The sequence below is a fragment of the Giraffa tippelskirchi genome, chromosome 7 (genome assembly GCF_054371585.1).
Source record: "Giraffa tippelskirchi isolate mGirTip1 chromosome 7, T2T-mGirTip1v1.2.pri, whole genome shotgun sequence".
Lineage (NCBI taxonomy): Eukaryota > Metazoa > Chordata > Mammalia > Artiodactyla > Giraffidae > Giraffa > Giraffa tippelskirchi.
Window position 1 is genome coordinate 144,445,099 of NC_137281.1, and position 20,840 is coordinate 144,465,938.

Below are 20,840 nucleotides of genomic sequence, written 5' to 3' on the forward strand. Positions count from 1 at the left end.
TGTAAACAGAAAAAATAGGCCAATTAATCTTCTCATTTCTCTTTCCCGTCTTCATCCTCTGGCTGGAGTGTTAATGAGGAGAAAAGTGTTCAAAAGGGAGAATCAGAAGAAAAGACCATGTTCTAAATGGGCCACCACCCGGTCCTCAGCCTTGGGCCCTGAGAAGAGAGAGATCAGAACCCTAAGTGGTAACAGAGTGTGGCAAGACTGGACCAGGGAAGATGAAACTACAGGAGAGTCTACCAGTCTTAACTCCCTTTTAGAGCCACACTTAAAAAATGAGGAAGAATTCAAACACTGGTCCCTAACTATCCTCCCCATCCTTCCTAATCAACCATAGTCAAACAGCCACCAGTTTTTTACTGGAAAGGAATTTTGGCAATCAAGGTGCATCACTCTCATCTTAAAGACAAGGAATATGCGGCTCAGAGAAGTTCTGGGTCTAAGGTCTCCTAGCTAGTAAGCGGCAGGGCTAAAAACCGAGCTCAAATCTCTGGGATCCTCTCCCTGAAGCTCTTACTTCTGAAGCTACAAAAGCATAGCCACTGGTGAGAAACAAATGTTTAAGAGGGACAGAGTTTGAGATAAGGCCATACGGATGACTGGTGGAAAGTCTGAGGACTGAAAAACCTGTTCTGGGGGAGCTTCCAGTTGAAGTTAATACAAACAGCAGATTTTCGAAGTGAATAACAATAAGAAAAACTCACTCATTTCATAGCAACCTGAGATGACGGCATGCTCTGGACTCAGGGAGGGCGGAGAGGGTGCAAAGGGGGGTTGACGTGCCATCATTGTTCTTGGACTCAGAACTAAGGCCTGGGGGTGGAAGTCTCAACGTGGGCTATTTGAGCCCCATTATTAGGAGCTCTGAGTTTAACCCCCTTCCCCTCCCTGCTTCCAAACACAGCTCCCTAAATCTTAGCCTGCTCAAGGCTGCTTGCTTCCCTTGCAACCCCCCCACCCACCACTACTATTCACAAACACACAACCTAGACATTCCCAGCACAGGTTGCTCCTCTTCTCCCCTCCCCCCACCCAAACACCTCCTAACCACTGCTTTTAAAACTCTGATGCAAATCACAGGCTTCAATAACCTTCCGTCAGTGACAGTTTTACGATGTTAGCTCCATTCATCCATATGGGTTGACAAACTGTGAAACACTAGTAACCGGACCAATAAGAAAAACAGATTACAAAAACACCACAACACCTCATCTCTCCCCAGTTGCTCACACAACTAAAGAAAACTTTGGAACTTGCAATAGATCATAACATCAGTTTCTCTTGCTGTTAAACAATCATCTTCTCAGAGTTTCAGACCACACAGTGGTTTTACCAACTTACCTATCCCCTCCCCATCCCCCTCCCCAGGCCACTTTTTAATCTTGTCTTGTTAAATACCTACATGTTGAAAGATTATTTAAAGCTAGGGTCATGCTTACATAGGCCCCTGCTGGAAAACCATGGCTGGGCAAAAAACTGTTTCAGTGGTTGTGGCATTTCTTTGGTCAGGGGCTTGCCACATTGGGCTACATTTGTCTTCTAGTGACTTTCAGAACACTCAGAAACCACAAAAGTTACTTTGCAGAGGTTGGGATAATAAACAGGCCTGAATTCTGATGCTTTCAAGACCCACACCCAGCACCACTACAATCAGGATGGCTGCACTTTCAAAACTGAAACATCAGCCTCAGTTTCCTTTCTTTTTCTGGCGCAAGCTCAAAACAAAGCTTGTTGACCATGGCATTTTATTTTCTGCACTGATCTGAGCAGATGGCTCTGGAACAGCTCTAGACATTATGGTGTTTCTCAGATGTACCTAAATTTCAGCCACCTGCACGGTTCCAAAAAGACAAAGGAGGATGAGAAGTCTCCAATTAAATTGCCTCTGAATTCCAGGCCACTTTCTAGAACTGAGCAACTCCCATTCAACCGGAGACCTCTGAATGTCTCCCAGGTGGTCTGCAAGCCCAGCAGTTTTCTGTGACGATGCCTTCATTTGGGTTCTGGCAGAAATTAATAACCTTTATGGGTATCTCATCAAAACCAGACATTCTTCCCACTGAAAAATAATGTGTGCTAATGAAGTTTGGAGAATTTAAGGCTTCCCCCCGCCCTCATCCCAGTGGCAACCAGAAGCAGATGGAGAAGGTGGTTCTTAGGCATCTGTTGGATTAAAATGTCCGAGGGTCCTTTTTCATAAGGGGCTAAAATAATGTCCGTAAAAAGCTGAAAGCTCACAAATCTCAACCCCAGTGTTCCCCATTTAGTACCTACCCATATCCCCCCACCCCAACAGAAAGAGCCAGAAGCGGATTAGAACCAGGAACGTGTCCCCTTCTGCACCATCCTCTCTGATAATCTAAACTGAAGGCCACAGCAAGAGTGAGGTCTGGCTTCTAAGTGGCAGCAATTTCGCAACTTTCACAGGCACAAAACCACTTGAGATTAGAATACACAGGTCTCCAGATCAGAGAACGAATCAAAAGACGAAGATCTGAGGTCCATCTATACACATGACCAGCTGTTTGACCTTGGCTGAGTAAGTATATTTGCTTCTCCCAGAGTTGTGTCCTTAATTACAAAACAGAGATTTAAAAAAAAAAAAAAAAAGCCTCCAACCAAGGGAAACTCCTTACAAAAAAAGTTTCAATACAACTACATATCTGGATGTTCACATGTTATAGGTATGACCAGTCTACTGGTCTCATCATTTATAAACAAATAGTTACTTGGCATAAATCCCTGTTGGTTTATATGGAATAATTAAATAATAATAACAGTTACTCTTTCCTAAGCAGGCAGTTAGTATAATAGATATATATGTGCATAATCCAGTCTGGCAGAAGGTGGCAGACATTCCCAGTTAAGTGCATACAAACCAGAGTTTTGATAACTTAATAAGAGTAAGTTGTTTAAAGTGTTGATAGCAGATTTGGGGGAGGGTGGTTAACGTGAAGTAGAATATCAAATAAGATTAGAATTTATATTAAAATCATTATGTTTGTCAATCAACTATGCCCCAATATAAAATTTAAAAAAAAATTTTTTTTAAGAATATAGCAGGGGAAAAAAAAAAAAGGCATTATGTTCCCTAGGTATGTAGCAATCAACCAGAATATGATAGGTAATGTGGCAGACTCACACATAGACAAATGGATTATCAAATCCATATTTATGTTACCCACATGTATTTACTTCCCTACATGGCCCTTATCTTGCTTGTCCATGTAAGAAATAAGAGTGACTCACACATCTAGGCTCAGACAATGTAGCTGCTAAATTAAATAATGTGCAATACCTATTTACACATCATACATGTCCATCGATGCTTTCATATTCTATCTGCCCAGATGTGACTGCTTGGTTGTGGGGCCACCTGCTGAGTTCCCTTTGTGATCTGATCAGTCCAGGCGGCTCCTGTTTCTGCCTCTAACACCCTGTTGGGCAGTAATAAGATGTTAAAGGCGACAACAGACAGAGAAGCCAGGCTGTCAGCTTCAGAGAGGAAGGGGCTGAAGGGTACAAGGAGGAGGAATAAGAAAGGGAGTTGAAGGGAGATCAAAGACAGGCAGGAAGAAAGCTGAACTGCTGAGAGAGGAGATGTGGCTCCAGGAGCTTGGGACCCAACAGAAGACCCCAAAGCAATGAGATTCAAACTGTGCCGTCCAGTTATTCAAGCTATTGAATTACCGAACGTTCCACGTGGAAAAAGCTGATATAATGAAAAATGTTCCCTACGCAGCTTAGGCAGAGCCCTAAAGAGGTGTCGCTTGTTTCTTCCCAGAACATTACCTACTGCCGCTTTATCCCCCAGTCCTAGAGGAAACCTTTGTGTGACCAGTTTCTATAGGGGGCGTCCTTGGTGCTGGCTTTTTTTTTTTTTTTTTTTTTAGGGAAGGAAGAAAAAGACTCCGCACACAGAGAAAATGCTAATGCTGTTCAGCTCCGTTTCATTGTCAGGAGGGACACAGGAGGATAAAAACATAGCTCTCCAAACCTTTCTCCCTGCTCCCCTCCTCCCAGCACCATCATCCATCCCTTCCGCTTGATGTGTCTCTGCGCTTTGTTCTAATTTATCCCATACATAATTTATTCACGTGTGTATTGTTTCCTGATCAGCAACTTTTAAAAACAAATGAAACATATAAGATGTTCTATTAAACAAGTTGTTTTTCAAAATAAAGGCAGATGATGTAGGTCTCCCTGTAACGTCGTGCATGCTCTGCGTTAGGAGTTTAAAAACCGTCTAGCGCGCAGGAGGCTCGGCTGGTTCGTGGTATTGTTTACACCCACTTACCCCCAGGGAAAGGGGTCGGGATGCAAAAAATGAGCGGCTAATTATAAATGACCATTCAACTGCCACCTAGAAAAAACGACTGGAGTGTCGTGTGTATGCTAGTGTGTGTGTGTGTGTCGACACGGAATTACAAATACATCACATTGTAACTGTTTCTAATTATACAAAGTACAAGTGTAATAATTCAGAACTAATTCCAATAACCAGCCCGCGACTCTGTCCCTTTCTGCACTTCTAACCCCACCCCACACATTCACCCTCCTGACAAAACGCACCGTTCAGCGGTCCAAAAAAAAAAAAAAAACCGAAACAAAAAACTGGAGCGGGCAGAAATGGTATAGAGATATCGCGCCCGCCCGCGCGTAAGCGGGTTCCACGGTAACGAGGGTACCGCTTTCCCAATAGGAAACAAACCTGGCGCACAGGCGAAATGGATTTCTCTAACTTGAGTTTACCAGGAGGCATCCGCCCCGCTATGCGTTTTCGGCTGGTAATGTGAAAACAGCAAATCAGCTGTGGGCTCGGTTAAAAACTCACAGCATCAGCGATGTGGCTAGCGAGAGCGACGAGGAGAGGGGATGCCGCGAAGTTACGCCCATTTATTCTGCCATAAAACATTTGCTTTCTTGGGTGAAACGCTGTGGCGTTCAAGTGCAGTGTATCGGAGCTTCCGAGCGAGAACTGAAGCCGGGAGCTGCTCTCTAGTCAGCCTCAGCGTCCAATGTCCTCTTAGCAGCGTTAGTATGTGTGTGTGTGTATATATATAATATACACATGTAAAACTCCGAGATCTGGGACATTCCTACCCTTTTCCCCTATTACCGATAGGAGATAGCTGGTGCAAACACTTCCCATTCTCTCGGCGCTTTCCTTCGCGTTAAGACGCCCCCGCCCGCTGCCCCCCTCCCACCCCCCGCGCGAACCTGGCTTTCAACTCCTAGGGGAGCCGCGGAGGCGCTGAGTTGAAAGAACCAGAGTGGGCATCCGCCACGCACTGTAGAGAATTCGGCACGAAACGCCCCCCCTCCCCCCCACACCCGCACCTCCCTCCTCTCGCCCGCGGCTTCCAGCCCAGCTGCGAAGTCCTAATCCCAGGCGCGCAAACCGCCCCCACCCACCCACCCACCCACGTCGCGCCGCGATCCGGAGGGAGCGCCCCTCTGCCAGCATCACTGCCAGTAGCACCCCTTTTAGAGCGACACTAGTTTTCCGAAGCCACCCCCGGCTCCGCGATCGCGAGCGGACTTGGCGGCTTAACAGTTCCACCGACTGGAAGGAAGGAAGGAAGGAAGCCAGGATAAAAAGGAGTGGGGGAGGACGGCGGGCAGGAATTGGCTGTGGGACCCGCGGCTGGCCCCCGCGTGTCCTCGCCCAGCCCGCCCCCCTCCGTCCCGGATCTGGGCGTCCGCTCAAAGTCTCCCAGCGGCGGCCAGAGGCACCTGCCCCTCGCTCTGGTCGGGAGCAGACGCTGCCGGCTCGGGCGGCGAGCTCCCCAATAAGCTGCCTCTCGCTCGCCTCGGCAATTCACCCGCAGGAGCCGAGAACACCATTCATGAGACCTGCAGCTCTTCCCTGTCTCCAAATCAACCCCAAGTTAACCAGAGTCGTTCATTTACTACAGCCCGTTCCCGGACAAACACACCCGGAGACACACCGGCGACCGCCCGAAGCGCCGTCACGTTCCCGGGGGCTGCCCCGGCAGGAAAGCCCCGGGCAACCACCTGGGCCCCAGGGCACCCGGGGCCCGCTGCTCCCCCCTGCGGTCCTCCCAACTCCGGAAGGTTTGCACAAACTCCCCGCAAGCGATCGGAAGGCAGAGAGCGCCCTGCAAACTCCGGAGCTGCCGCGGTCCGGTCGCCCCGGAGGACCTAGCAGCCGGGCGGGGGGACGCGGGCTCCGGAGGCGCGGGGCTCTGCTAAGTGCCCCCAAGGCGGCCCCAGAGTCCAGCGCTCGCCCCCAGCAGGGCCGGCCCCGCCACCCCCGCGCCGCGCGCCGCGCTCCCCGCCCCGCGAAGCCGGAGAGACTCAGGGGACCGTGCTATCCCCGAGCTGCCCACGATCCCCTAGCTGTAGAGCTCTTGAGCGCCTGGCTCCCCTGCCGACAACCCCTCTCTTCTCGGTCCGCCAATTTAAAAGAACACAAATGTAACAATTTTCTCCTTGTTAATTGCATCTCCTGACATTTCTGCGCGTTGGGGTTTAAAAAAAAAAGATGAAGAAGTAAGAGCTGAAAGAAAAGAGAGAAGCCCCGCCGCGGCTGTAGGTGCCTGTAGGCGCTGTGCATTGGCAGCGCTCCGCACGCAGAAGGCGCCTTTTTTTTCATATTGAAACCACGCGGAATATGTACATTTTTTAGTCTTACTTACGCTTTCAGGGGGTTGTGAATGACAGTCGCCATTTTGCTACAATGTAACAGAATATTGTCTGTCTCAGAGTTCTAAAGGTTCGCTCAGGGGAAGCGGAGAGCCAATCAGAGTACGGGATACCGGCCCGCCGGCCAATCGGTGCGGCTGGTCGCCAGGTGGGCGGAGCCTGCTCGGTGGTAGTTATTAGGGGAGCTGTCAAAGCCCAGAGGTCACTCCCTTTTGTAGAGCCCGAGAGCAAGCAGGTCTTAAAGGGGCAGTACCGCGCGAGCAGCTCCTTTTCGGATTGGGGAAAGTGGAGACGCACGGAGAGTATCTTAGTTTGGTTTGAATCCCTACTTTCTAAATAACTGCAGAGAGTTGCGCTCCTGGACAAAAATATTTAAGTACTGGATAGAAATATTTAAGTATTGCCAACAAACCGCTGAACTCCATTCATTAGCTTTTGGCTTTGCTCTTACGTTCCTAAATCCCCCAAAGGGCAAATCCCCTTGTTCCCTTGCAAAAGTTGAAAGGCTGCTGTTTCGTCTAACAAATGACTACATGTGTCCTGTCGTTTGCTAATACTCTGGGTCCTGTGGCTTTTTTATATTCTCCTTCCCGAAGTGTTGTCTTTACCTCGGGCACCTTCCTTCTTGGCTTCTTGAACTGCCGCCGCCGTTCCTGGCGACTCCAGGACAGCAGCTCCCCTCCCCCTGGAATGTCTCGATGTCAAGCTCGCTCCCTGGGCTTTCGTTACGTAACGCGCGGTGGTCACTCTGAAGGTTCCCGACTACCCCCTCTTCTCTTCTCACACACACCAGAAACTTCTGAAATGGTCAGATTCCGGCTGACTTGGGAGCTAACTGGGCCCTGGCACCCTGACCTTTAAGCTTAGGGAAGAGGAGATTTAAAGGAACTTTGCAAACTTTCTGCTCCCAGGAAAGCGAGTAACCAGCCAGAAGTTGTGGAACCTAGGCTGGGTGTTGCCAGGGTCTCTTTCGGGGAGTAGCACACACGATTCTGGAGTCACCTTAAGCTGATTAGATAGAAGGTGAAAAGACTGCTAATGAATAATCCGATGTGACCCGAGGCGTTCAGAGAGTCTCTGTCTGCTTCAAGCCAGTGAGAACTACTCACTGGTGAACCCCTGACAAAATCAGAAGACTTCTGCAAAGCCTAGCTTCCACTGGGCACCCTGGAAGCTCTGGGGGGATGAAATCTCACTAAATCATGAATAGCGGCCTCGTTAGCATACAGAAATCTGGCTCCCGTCCCAAAGTTGTTTAATCAGGTCAAATAGCTGAGATAGTGGGGGAGGGGTTAAAAAAGGGGAGAGGAGATGCCAAATTGCCAGTTTTTCAAAACTGTGCCCTCTCACTTCCTTTCTCAGTGCTGCTCTCAAAGCAATGGATACAATAAATAAAAATTGTTTTATGTTCCAGAACTTTCAGAGTTCAACTCCATACACTATTAGAGTTACAGATAAACAGAAGAGGACTGGATCAGTATGTTTGTAAGACTTGACATTTTTAACCCCTTCTTTCTGCCAAGTTAATAGCAGAGTCAACTTTGTAACTTTTTTTTTTGAAGTATAGTTGATTTACAGTGTTGTGTTAATTGCTGCTGCACAGCAAAGTGGTTCAATTAGACATATGCATTCTTTTTTAAATATCCTTTTTCCATTATGGTTTATCATAGGATATTGAATATAGTTGTCTATGCTATACAGTAGGACCTTGTTGTTTATCCATTCTATGTATAATAGTTTACATCTGCATCGTACATCTGCTAACCCCAAACTCCCTGTGTAACTTCTTGCACAGCATCTTACAATTTGAAAAGTGATTCCCCTTTTCTAAAATTAAAATTTGGAAAGTCTGGTCCTTTATTAATTTGTCAAGGGATTGGTTCAAAAGCTAATACTTTGCCTGTGATGGGCCTTGACAACATTAAAAAGCCCAAGAAGTATGAGTTTGAACTATCAGTCAGAACTCCCAAAGCCTCTTTGAGATATCAAAAGCACAGCACAGGGAGTTCAGTTCAGTGCTCTGGGATGATCTAGAGGGGTGGGCTGTGGGGGGTGGGAGGGAGGCTCAAGAAGGAGGGGATATAGGTATACTTATAGCTGATTCATGTTGTTGTACAGCAGAAACCAACACATTGTAAAGCAATTATCCTCTGATTAAAAATTTTTTTAAAAAAGCATGGCAAATCAGATTGGAAGGCAAAGCATGTTTTATATGCACTGAATAAATATATATTCACTTGATAAATAATCAGAAAAGGTAGTGCCTACCCTGATCAAGGCTTATGATAGGAGAGGGAAAATAAATTTATATTACATATTACATACTCTAAGTGTGTATAGTCATTTATTAAGACCAAGATGCAGAAACAAGCATAATTCCTAAATATCCAGTACATCTGAAAATGGCAGACTAGCTGTCCCCACTGTGAGGAACTAATCCAGAATTTAAGCATTTATGTTATATTTTATAATAATTGAATTGAAAAAATTATGAATTAAAGACAGGATTTTGGTTTCTTAAGTAGCACAGCCTTGCCTTTTATAATTTAATGGAATGCCATTTTAACTCTTCAACATAGGTATGACTTTTAAGTAAGCAGAATTGTTGTGAATTCACCTTTTATCAATTATAAGACATATAAGAGTTATTATTAATTTAACTTTGGTTTTTATGTCATAGATCAAGATTTTTTTCTACAGTAAGGCAAGTTCTGTCAATTTGCAGATAGTCTGACCCATTTGCAATGAGGCTAAATTGTTTAAACAGGACTTAAAATGTACTGCTCTCACCCCACAAAAAAACACATATTTTTTGCCAAAATGCTCAAAAGCAAAAGAACTTAGAGTAGACAGGTTCAAACAAGACCAGAACCCTAAAAATTTGGGAAGAATGTTAAATTTTACTTTAATTTTGCAAGGAAGTGCTGTATGTGATTTAGAAGCTTGGGCCCTGGAATTCACCTGCTTGAGGTCACCATTTGCCAGCTGGGTCATCTTGAGCAAATTTATTTAGGAACTTGAATGTCTCAGTCTCCTCATCTGATGCTGCTGCTGCTGCTTAGTCGCGTCAGTCGTGTCCGACTCTGTGCGACCCCATAGACGGCAGCCCTCCAGGCTCCCCCGTCCCTGGGATTCTCCAGGCAAGAATACTGGAGTGGGTTGCCATTTCCTCCTCCAGTGCATGACAATGAAAAGTGAAAGTGAAGTCGCTCAGTCGTGTCCGACTCTCCGCGACCCCATGGGCTGCAGCCTACCAGGCTCCTCTGTCCATGGGGTTTCCCAGGCAAGAGTACTGGAGTGGGGTGCCATTGCCTTCTCCGCCTCATCTGATAAATGGCAGTAATAATAGAACCTACTTGAATGAAGTAATGCATGTTAAGTGTCTGGCACATAGCAAGCTCTCAATTAAGGCTGATTATTATTTTTTATGTAGGTATTTAATTCTTTCCTGATGGCATAGGAATGAAGGGGATCCAAATAAAAAGACATATCAGAAAGTGAATGTCCATCAAGTTTAGATTTTTAAACTCATTAATCCAAGAAAAATAAGCAAAGAACAACTTTGATGAGAATGAAATAATAAATAGGACTAATTGAGTTAAGGGTTATATAATTACTTGAATCCCCTAAATGCCCTCTTCCTGACTGTAATATCAAGACACTTTTAAAATCACATGTCTAAGGCTCTATAGATAGTCATATATTTGACTATACTCCACCACTTCCCAAAGCTTTCAGCTTGATTTAGTTGGTTAGGTGACTTCATTTGAAGGACAGAGTAACCCCAAAGTAACCACTTCCCCACCCCACCTGGAGAGTCTAGAGCTGTGCTGTCCAATATGGGAGCCGTGAGTCACACGTGGCTCCTAAGCATTTGAAACATGGCTAGTCTGGGTCCAGATGTGCTACAAGTGTGTATACACACCAGATGTCATAGACTTAGGACCAAAAAACAATGTGAGATATCTCATTGATAATTTTCATATTGATTACATGTTGAAATAAAAATATTTTGAATTTACTGGGTTAAATTAAAAATGTTATTAAAACTAATTTTACCTCTTTCCATTGTTTTAATGTAGCTACTAAGAAATTTTAAAATACTCATGTTGTGTTTCTGTGGTACAGCATTGCTCTAGACAGTGTATGTGACCAGGGAAAGAAGGGTGAGGCCTTTCTCGGTCATGATAATCCATCCCAGGTAGTCCTCTCAGATTCAGCTTTGACATCAGTTAGCAAATCTCCCTGGTCCAGCTTAAGCATGTGTTCCATGCCACTCATCCAAAGTACCATTTGGGGTGCAACCAAGGACCCAGGTACCTGAACCACTAGGGGCAGTGGAATCTGTTTTCTCTTTAAAAGTTTGAAGACCGTCTCAGCAGACAGTGAATCAAAGCTGTGAGGAGATGCTCATCCAGAAACAGGGGAAGAATGGCATTTCTGTAGCAAGTGTCAGCCTTTCCACCTGACTTCTGTAAGAGAGAGAAGTAAGACAAGGAGATACAGGCCTCACAAACAGCCAGAGAGTTCAATGAAAGAGGAAGCTCCCCACAAAAGCCATCCAAAATAAAGGCAGTTCCCAGCAGGCTCTGCAAGCTGACAGAGTCTGAAGTCCTGTGGGTGTTTAAAAAACAAGAACAAGCTCACCCCCAATCCCTCCTTTCATCCCCAGAACAATCAGTCATGGCCTTGGCAGCTGGTTGGCCATGCTGGTTCCCCTGAGATCCAGAACCAGCTCTGGTATATTATAGGCACTGAGCTGAAGAGGTGCGGGCCCCAAAACTGTAATCTGATGGCTTCCCTGGTAGTCCAGTGGTTAGGACTCCATGCTGCCAATGCAGAGGGTACAGGTCGCAGGTTCGATCCCTAGGAAATTAAGAAAGATCCCACATGCCACATGGCACAGCAAAAGACTTTAAAAAAAAACAAAAAACTGTAATCTGGTTTTCTCTTTTATTGGGGATATAGGTGGTGGTGGGATTCTTAATCCATTCACAAAATCTCAAAGCATAGAAAAAACAAATCAAAGTCTGGATATGGGAGATGCTCCTAGGGCCAAACCTCTGAAACCTCCTATTTCAGGACAAGTTGAATTGAAACCAGTGCACGCTCCTTCCACTCACTCAGTTCATTCATTCACTCATCTATCAGAGGCTTTCCATGCGAGAGGCTTTGTGCTAGGCACAGGTGGTGAAATAAAAATAAACCAGACATGGAAACAACCCTCAAAAAGCAATTCCCATCCATCTGGAGAGAGAATAAAAATAGTAGGCCCAACCCTATAAGCAAGTAGTGTAATTACTTGATGTGACTTAAAAGGGAAAAGTGACCTGCCCAGCCAGTCTCGCCTTTTCCTGGCATAGAGCCCATAATCCTATCTTTGAGTGTTTACTGAATGCAATCACTCCTTTGGGTTTTCGAGACTTCATGATATCAAGATTTTCAGAAATTAGTATAAAACAAGGGAGAAGTGATACATGCCAAAGAACCTCTGTGGAGGGAGCAAAGTACCTCTAACATTGATGAAGGGAAAGGCTTCATGGAGAAAGTTTGGACCCTGATTAGGTAGATTTCAGAAATAGTCAAGGAGTAAAAGACTTTCCAGATGCAAAACAGACTAAACACAGCTAATGCATTCATCACATATTTGTAGATTCCCTCCTCTATTCCACGATGCTCCTTTCTGCTGGGCCTCGGGCTGCAGTGAGACCTGAGACAGTCCCCACCTTCAAAGGACTCATATTTGAAAGATATGGGAAGGGGGGAGAAGGCAGTGAAAATGTATGAGGTGGAAGAACAGGGGACACTGTGGGGCTGGATGAGGCACCAACCAGGCAGGAAGGTCAGGGCTGTCCTCTTAGAAGAGATGATCCCTGAGCTGAGTCTCAAATGACCTGTGGGAGGAGAAATGTCCTTGCAGAAGTGGCAGCTCACATAAAAGCTTCAGAGGTGCGAGAGGGCATCATGATTTCAGAGGATCCCATCATAGGAAGGTAGTTGCAGGGGGACAAATGAGACAGGAAAATCTAGAGAGGTGAGGATGCGGATGTTGCCAGGGCTAAGATTTGTCTGGAAGGCAGTCAGGCAACACTAAAAGATTTTAAGCTGGGGTGAAAATGAAGCTGGTGCCTTTTTAGAAAGCTCATTTCAGCAGCGATGCGACCACAGATTGGAAAGAGACTAAGCTGGCGGGCTGGGAACCTGCTAGGAGGCGTTGGCACTGGGATGAAGATAAAGGATAGGATGCGTGATTTCTAAGGAAGTAGAACCCTCAGGACGTGGTTTCATGCTTGCCGTGGGCTGGAGGGAGATGAGAATGGCCAGGGATAATGCCAGGTTTCTGGCTCCTGGAAATGCCAACAGCCAGCTCCCCTTGACTAGAGAAACATGAAGTCAAGGCCAAGTCCTAAAGACTGGAGACCAATGAAGTCCTAGGACTTTCAACTGTGGAAGAGGGGCTTGTCTTAATAAAAATCGTAACCCCTCATTCTCCAATCTCCCCCATAATGCTCATATGAATTCCTTGGGGGAATGGCGACCTAGGCTGGGGTACTCTTATACCCTCTTCCTCTGGCTTTTCTTTCCTCAATGGACTCTACCCTCCATCAAGCTGTTGTTGTTCAGTCACTAAGTCGTGTCTGACTCTTTGCAGCCCCGTGGACTGTAGCCCCCCAGGCTCCTCTGTCCACAGGATTCTCCAGGCAAGAATACAGGTGTGGGTTGCCATGCCCTCCTCCAGGGAATCTTCCCAAACCAGGGATGGAACCCGCATCTCCTGCATTGACAGGCAGGTTCTTCTTTACCTTCTGAACCACCAGAGAAGCACCTTCCATCAAGGGCCTCTTTCAAATCCCTTCCTGCTAATCCCCACCCTTCCCCTCAGGCCATGCTCCGAAATGGCTTACAGAAGTCTGCCTCCTGAGTAGTTGCAGGGGATTCTAGCACACCCCAAAACCTTCACAAGAAAGGGATCAAGACTTCATGAAATACACAATACACACACACACACACACACACACACACACACAAGCAGTGACTTGATTAGAATCTCAGGTGTAACCAGGAAAGGCAGCAAATTTTTACACAGGATCTTCCTCCACTCAAATCACAGGGCATAATCACAGTCTACTCTGAGGACTGGCTCACTAAGGTCAGACAATCACATACGGGCCTCAGTTTTCCCTGATAGAGACACTGGTTGTAGAGCTCTCACGCAGTCCATTTTTTTAAGAGAGCTAACTCCTCTCTCTACCTGCCAAGACCAAAATTTTCCAAGTCCTCCCTTGGCTCATCTGCGTGGATGCCATATCTGAAACTCTGGCAGCTTTTGCCTCCTAAATCAAAGCCCCTGGCAAGGTCCTCCTGCAGAGAAGACCAGAATGAAGCAGGAAGTGGGGACCTTCCTTCCACAATTACCCCTGCGGGGAGTGACAAGAACCATGCCTGGACCAAGACACAAAGGAACCGACTTCCCTTCAGATTGTATCCACACATAAAAAAATTAAATCCACCCCCTGAGCCATTTCCTGGGTAAAGAGAAACTGCCTTTCATCTGCAAAATGGCTGCCCCAAGAACCCCCAAAGAGGGCTTTCTGCTGGGTATGGCTTTAAGTGTGGAAACGCCCCGAGGCACCTGTCTCCCTCACTCACAACCACTGACATGACCTCGGCTTCTCCTCTGTCGCTGGGCAGGACGCATCCAGGAGAAGTGGGAGAGCCAAGCGCAGGAAAGCGCACCAAGTCTGGGTGTTCTGCAGATATTTACACCACCATATAAAAATAGGTGTCCACGAGCAGGAGAGGTGGACAGACGCCACAGGACCTAAAATGTCGCACATCCTGGCGAAGACGGGCACAGAGGCCTGCTGAATCGCAGATGTTTTCTACTCTGACGCTCTAGGCGATGAACTCTGGCCTACATAGCTGCGAAAGGACTTCAACTCCACGTTTACTCAAGGGGAAAAAAAAAATAAAAGGTGAGGAAACGTTCCTGAAGTCCACAGAGGACTCAGTGCATTTTAAATGCATCTCAGCCAACAGGGGCAGCCAGCCTGGGGACAGCTCCTCCCACAGAGTCCAGAACCACCCCCGCCCCCCGACCCTGCAAGAAAATAGTGATAGAGGATGAATGAGACAGGACTGCAGGAAGAGGAGACGAAATGGAAGCAATTGGTTCTGGTAAAGAAGAGAAGCAAAAATCCAATGAAAGGGGATCATTAAGGTCCAGGCAAGAAATGAGATTTGTTTTGGTTACCTGGATTCCCAAAGTCACCATATGTTCTCTGTTCTCACCAACCAACTTATTTTATCCCTGCACAATAGACAAAACTTTGTATAACTGCCATACTGTAATAGTTGGAACTCACTGACAATTCTGGAAAAAAGGGCTATCTTCTAAACACAAGAGGGCTCACTCATGATAACTCCGAAAACTATCATGTTTCTTTAAAAAAAGGCTTTTAATAAAGCTGATACTAAATATTTTACTCGTACCCATTTGGTAGGGTATAGGATGTAAACCTATATAGATTAAATGGATCTCAAATTAATCACTTGCTACATTTGGTTTTCACAGTTTTATCCATAGCTACATTAAAATATATTGGGGGGAGTTACCTGGTGGCCAAGTGGTTAGGATTCTGGGCTTTCAGTGCTAGAACCCAGGTTCAATTTCTGGTTGGGGAACTGAAATCCCACAAGCTGTGTGGCACAGCCCCCCCCAAAAAAGAAAATATATTTGTATTTTAAGTGTCTCATTTTCTGTCTCTCTACCCCATAAAATGTGGATGGAAGGTATGGCACTTTTAAATCTCTGGAGCCTGGCCCTAGACCAAGCAGACAGTTAATAATTAAAAGAATACATAAAAGTGTAAATAACTATATCTACTAATATACATCCCACCCTATTAAACAACTCTACTTCACATCCATGAAGATGACTAGAATCAAATACTCAAATGACAAGTGTTGAGGAGGATATGAATAAAACAGAACTCTCATACACTGCTGGTGGGATTGTAAAATAGTGCAGCTGCTTTGGAAAACTGTCTGGCAGTTCTGCAAACAATAAACATAGATTATCATATGACCCAGCAATTCCTCTCTTGGGTACAGATCCCCAAGAAGTGAAAACATATGTCCATGTACATACTGTTATATTTAAAATGGATAACAAACAAGGACCTACTGTATAGCACATAGAACTCTGCTCAATGTTATATGGCAGCTTGGATGGGAGGGGACTTTGAGGGAAAATGGATACATGTATATATATATGGCTGAGTCCCTTTGCTGTTCACCTGAAACTATCACAACATTGTTAATCAGCTATATCCCAATACAAAATAAAAAGTTTAAATAAAGAAAAAAAATACATCTACACAACAACTTGTACATGAATGTTCATAACAATATTATTCTTAGTAGTCAAAAGGTGGAAACATTCAAATGTCTATCAATAGATGAATAGATAAACACCAGATAGTATATACACACAATAGAATATGATTCATCCATAAGAAAGAATGAAGTATGGATACATGCAACAACATGGATGAATGTTGAAAACATCATCCTAAGTGAAAGAGAACAGTCACAAAAGACTACATTCTATATGGTTCCTTTCATATGAAAGTTCAAAATAGGGAAACCCATAGACTAAGACTGTATTAGTGGTTACTTAGGACTGGATGGGCAGGTGCGAGGAACAGGAGAGTAACAGCTAAAAGGATTTCCTTTTTTTTTTTGGCAACACTGAATGGCTTGCGGGATCTTAAATCCTGACAAGACATTGAACCTGGACCCCCGCAGTGAAAGCACCAAGTCCTAATCACTGGACCACCAGGGAATTCCCCAAGATTTCTTCTTCAGGTGATGAAAAATTTCTAAAGTTGACAACGGTGATAGTTGCACTTACCTGTGAATACAACAAATCTCATTCAACTGTACACTTTAAAGGGTGAACTGTACAATAGATGAATTTATATCTCAAAGTGTTTTTTTTTAATCTCTACTCATAATAATGCCAGAAGCCCACTAACCCAGAAATTTCTATGGCCAGTTCTCCCTTATAACTGTACTAGACAGTAGAAAGCATGTCTGCTGGAGGAAATTCAACTTTCTACTTGATAATTCTATATTCATATTAGCCTCTTACCGCATACCAAGTAACACAGAGGGAAATTCCTTGCCATGAAAAGCTTCAAATATTGAAGCTATAACTATGCCAAACAAATGAGCTCATTAACAGAGATTCTGAAGGCCTTTGGATTTCTGGTCTTTCTGTAAAGTCAAATATAAGTGTTGTAATGTCACATATTAGCCACTCTGGGATGCTTTCTAAGGTGAAATTTCATAATGAGGAGGCTGAACCAAGAATGCATTTTTACTTAATGACCAAAGCTACTCCTATCCCAAGTTTGATTTCTTTTTAATCTTCAGTTATAAGGGGGGGGTGTGTGTGCATGCGTGTCTGCTCTCAGTCATGTCCAATTCTTTTCAACCCTATGGACCATAGCCTGCCAGGCTCCTCTGTTCATGGAACTTTCCAGGCAAGAATATTGGAGTGGGTTGCCATTTCCTACTCCAGGGAATCTTCCCAACCCAGGGATCCCACATCTCTTGAGTCTCCTGCATTGGCAGGTGAATTCTTTACCACTGAGCTGGGAAATCCATATAAGGAGGGGATAGGAGGGCAGATTTCATCAGAATTGAGGTTCATTTTCATTTGTGTACTGTTTTTCTTAAGCTAGTGTTTACCCTACATTGTGAATTTTGGTAAACTTTCATGTGGTTAACACTGATGACAATACTGAAGAGTAAGGAGGGAGGTACAGAGGAAAGCATTATCAGAAAACTTCGGGACTAAATCCTGGCTCATCTACTTACAAGGTATACAAATTCTGGCCTATGATTTAATCCTGAACCTCAGTTTCTTCATCTGTAAAATGGAGATATCAGATACCAGCTCTTAAGGGTTTCTGGGAAGACGTTCATGTCATAGTGTAAGTGACATAAGGAAAAGCAACTGATGATGTTAGCACCTGAGAAATATTTCTCCCTTCTCCTTAGGAAAAGGATGAAAGGTTGAGTCCTGGTTGGTGCTTAAGAGGTACAAAGAAGGGCAAGAACAGAAGATAAGGGATGGTGGGCTTAAGGGGAGTCAGAGGCAAACAGTGTGTGGTCCACTAGATCCAATGAAGCCAGACAGTGTTAGTCGCTCAGTCACGTCCGACTCTGCCACCCATGGACTGTGGCCCGCCAGGCTTCTTTGTCCATAGGACCCTCCAGGCAAGAATACTGGAGTGGGTTGCCATTTGCTCCTCCATGAAGCCAGATAATCCCCAGCCAAAATGGGAGGCAAGACGTGCCTGTGTACAAGGAAAAGGACATTAACTCAAACCAGAGTGAGAGCCAAATTAGTCTGTCGGTCAAGTCTTTGAGTTTATAATGGATGGAGTCCGTCTTTTCAAGAATTTCCTTTTGGGATATCTAAAGATTAGATGTGGATGTGGTGGACAACAAGAGGATGTAATTAAATGTTAATACCCAGGATGTGTGTACTAGCAAGTTACTTACTGTTAACAGGGATATTTCAAAAGCCTGGATTTTCAGGGAGAAAGCCAGAATGGAAACCAACATCTAGTCCACCTTAGAGTGTCTTCTCTTTTGACACCCCACTAGGAGGAGATGGAGTTGTGCAACTGTTCTTTACTGAAAAGAATAAAACTAAAGTCTTGAAATACTGCGCGAAGTCCACCCGCCCAAATTTGTTACCGGCAATTGAGCGCCCTCTAGTGTCATTTTATAGGGAAGACAGACTTTGAAAGCGACAAAGTTTGGAATCTTGCAGGGTTCCAGCCCTGGAAGAAACTGCCAAACCAGCAATGTTTACATAGATACCTTCCAAGGCAGAAGAGGGTTGAAAAAGCATCAAGATGACACAAGTGAGTCCTACTGTCATGAGGTTTGGGAACATCGTTGGTATTCATAAGATGTTTGTTGAATGATTTAATGGCAGTAGGTCCATGGCAAACAGTCCTGAATTAATGCCACATCAGGATATCGACATGTAATGAATATGCCACCTGTCAAATGGATACAGCAACGGAAAACTTGATTGTTCACATTTTAGGATGTTTTCTGAGTGATGCAGTTGAGTAAGAACCATGGCAGGATCACCTGTTTGAAATTAAGGAACTGCTCCATTGGGTCAACCAAATGGGCATGCTGTCATAAAAGCAAGTCACCTTTTCCTCTCTGAGCTTTGGTGAGTCCATCTGCAAAGCTGGGGGAGATGGGGAACATGGCTTTCTTCTGAGAAAAAGTTACCCATGATCCCCCATACTGTTAGAGCAGTAAAACATGGTTGATCTATTTATCATCCATCCTGCATCAGATAGGGGGAAAAATGCCCAGTTCCAAAGCTGTTCTGGCATCAGATCTATGATTCACTGTGAGGTGAAGAAAAAATAACCACATGGACTTACCTCAAATTGCTTGCCAGTCCAGTTTCTTTTGTTGCCAGAAACTTATATTCAGTGGAGTTGACAATATATGGACCAAATATTCCCTGGCTATACCAGTTTTGTGCAGGAAGATTGCAACGATTTTTCCTTCAGGAAAAAGAAAAAAAAACAGCCCCAGCAGGCAATGAACTACTTTGATCAGAGTGTGACAATTGCTGAGACAGTCAGCAATCCACTGGAACCTGCAGTCTGCCTGCTTTGAGAAATGAGAGAGATAATCCCTACTAACAACTTCACTGTGAATATATGACACACACCATGTTAGTTTCTTCACTCACGAAATCTGCAACACCTTCTACTTCTTTCTGTGAGAATGCAAGTTGTATCTATAGCCTGTATTTATGTCCTCTGAACGAATGGTCAATTGCCTGAAATTGAATATCTAGCAGAATGGCCTGAGATGCCCTGCCCTGCCTTTTGGAAAAGCCCCACGGGCCACGTCTCCTGATGATTGATACATCCAATGACTATTCATTTGGCCTAGAAGTCACAGACATTTATGCCTCAGACAGTCTGGAGAGAGGTTCCCAGAGCACAGACTAAGAACTCACAAGATTGTTCCCAATCTTCTTTCCAGGACCAAGAGACTAAAGGGTGACCAGATGTCTTAAATGCATCAAGGGCACATGGTGCTGCTAGGTGTGTTCAGTTGTATCGGACTCTTTACAAGCCATGGACTATAGCCCGCCCAGCTCCTCTGTCCATGGAGTTTCCCAGGCAAGAATAATACTGGAGCAGGTTGCTACTTCCTACTCCAAGGGATCTTCCGGATCCAGGGATTGAATTCACATCTCTTGACTCTCCTGTATTGGCAGGTGGATTCTTTACCACTAGCGCTGCCTGGGAAGTCAGTGCTGCTAGGAAAGGGTTACAAATCTGTGCCCAGACAGAGCCCTTTAGGAGAGATGCCAAACACAAACTGGAACTTACTCAACATTGCCAAAAGTGAGGCAGGCAGTTGAGCCCTAGGAGTAAAAATTCAGGATACCACTGGTCAGGACATTTGACTAGTTTCTATTTTCACAGAAATGGAATGAAGAATAAGGCTAGAGAGGGGCAGAGTCCTCCTGCATTTGCTCTGCACTCACACAATTGTCATTAAGCACCAGGGTGCTTTTAAAATCTGGAAGCCCTGCAGGGGGTTTCTTTTGCCGACTCACAGCTAATGCGGGAGGAATGAGGCTTTCTCATCTCCTGCCTTCTTTTCAGGGCTCCTGACCTTCCAATGCCAGGAGTGCTCTCCCAGTGGGTGGGTCAAAATAGCTCATCCAGAACTCCAGGGAGGGTGAAGGAGGTACAAAGTGTTAGTAATGGCCTTCTAAGACTCTGCTTTCGGAACTATAGAGGTCACATAGGTGACGGGACATTATAGCTGGATGAAACAGAACACCAAACCCAACAGCAAAACCCCTCATCCTCAGTGTGTGATATTGTAAGATTCTTTTTTTTTCAAATGGCAAGAAAGACTTTATTTAAGACTTGAAAGATGACGCTGTGAAAGTGCTGCACTCAATATGCCAACAAATATGGAAAACTCAGCAGTGGCCACAGGACTGGAAAAGGTCAATTTTCATTCCCATCCCAAAGAAAGGCAATGCCAAAGAATGCTCAAACAACAGCACAATTGCACTCATCTCACAC

General features: G+C 45.0%; 1 protein-coding gene across 5 annotated transcripts in view; it reads right to left on the reverse strand.

The window, feature by feature from the left end:
* The window catches only part of DPF3 (double PHD fingers 3), a 279,584-nt gene extending 272,859 nt beyond the window's left edge, over positions 1-6,725 (reverse strand). For all 5 annotated transcript variants that reach the window (XR_014059241.1, XR_014059242.1, XM_081508946.1 and 2 more), the window contains exon 1: positions 6,666-6,725. Coding sequence is in view for 3 of the 5 variants with exons in the window: in XM_081508946.1 (XP_081365072.1) it covers positions 6,666-6,697 (32 nt within the window). In the remaining 2 variants the exon portion in view is untranslated. The remainder of the gene's footprint in view (positions 1-6,665) is intronic.
* Positions 6,726-20,840: the final 14,115 nt, after the last annotated feature.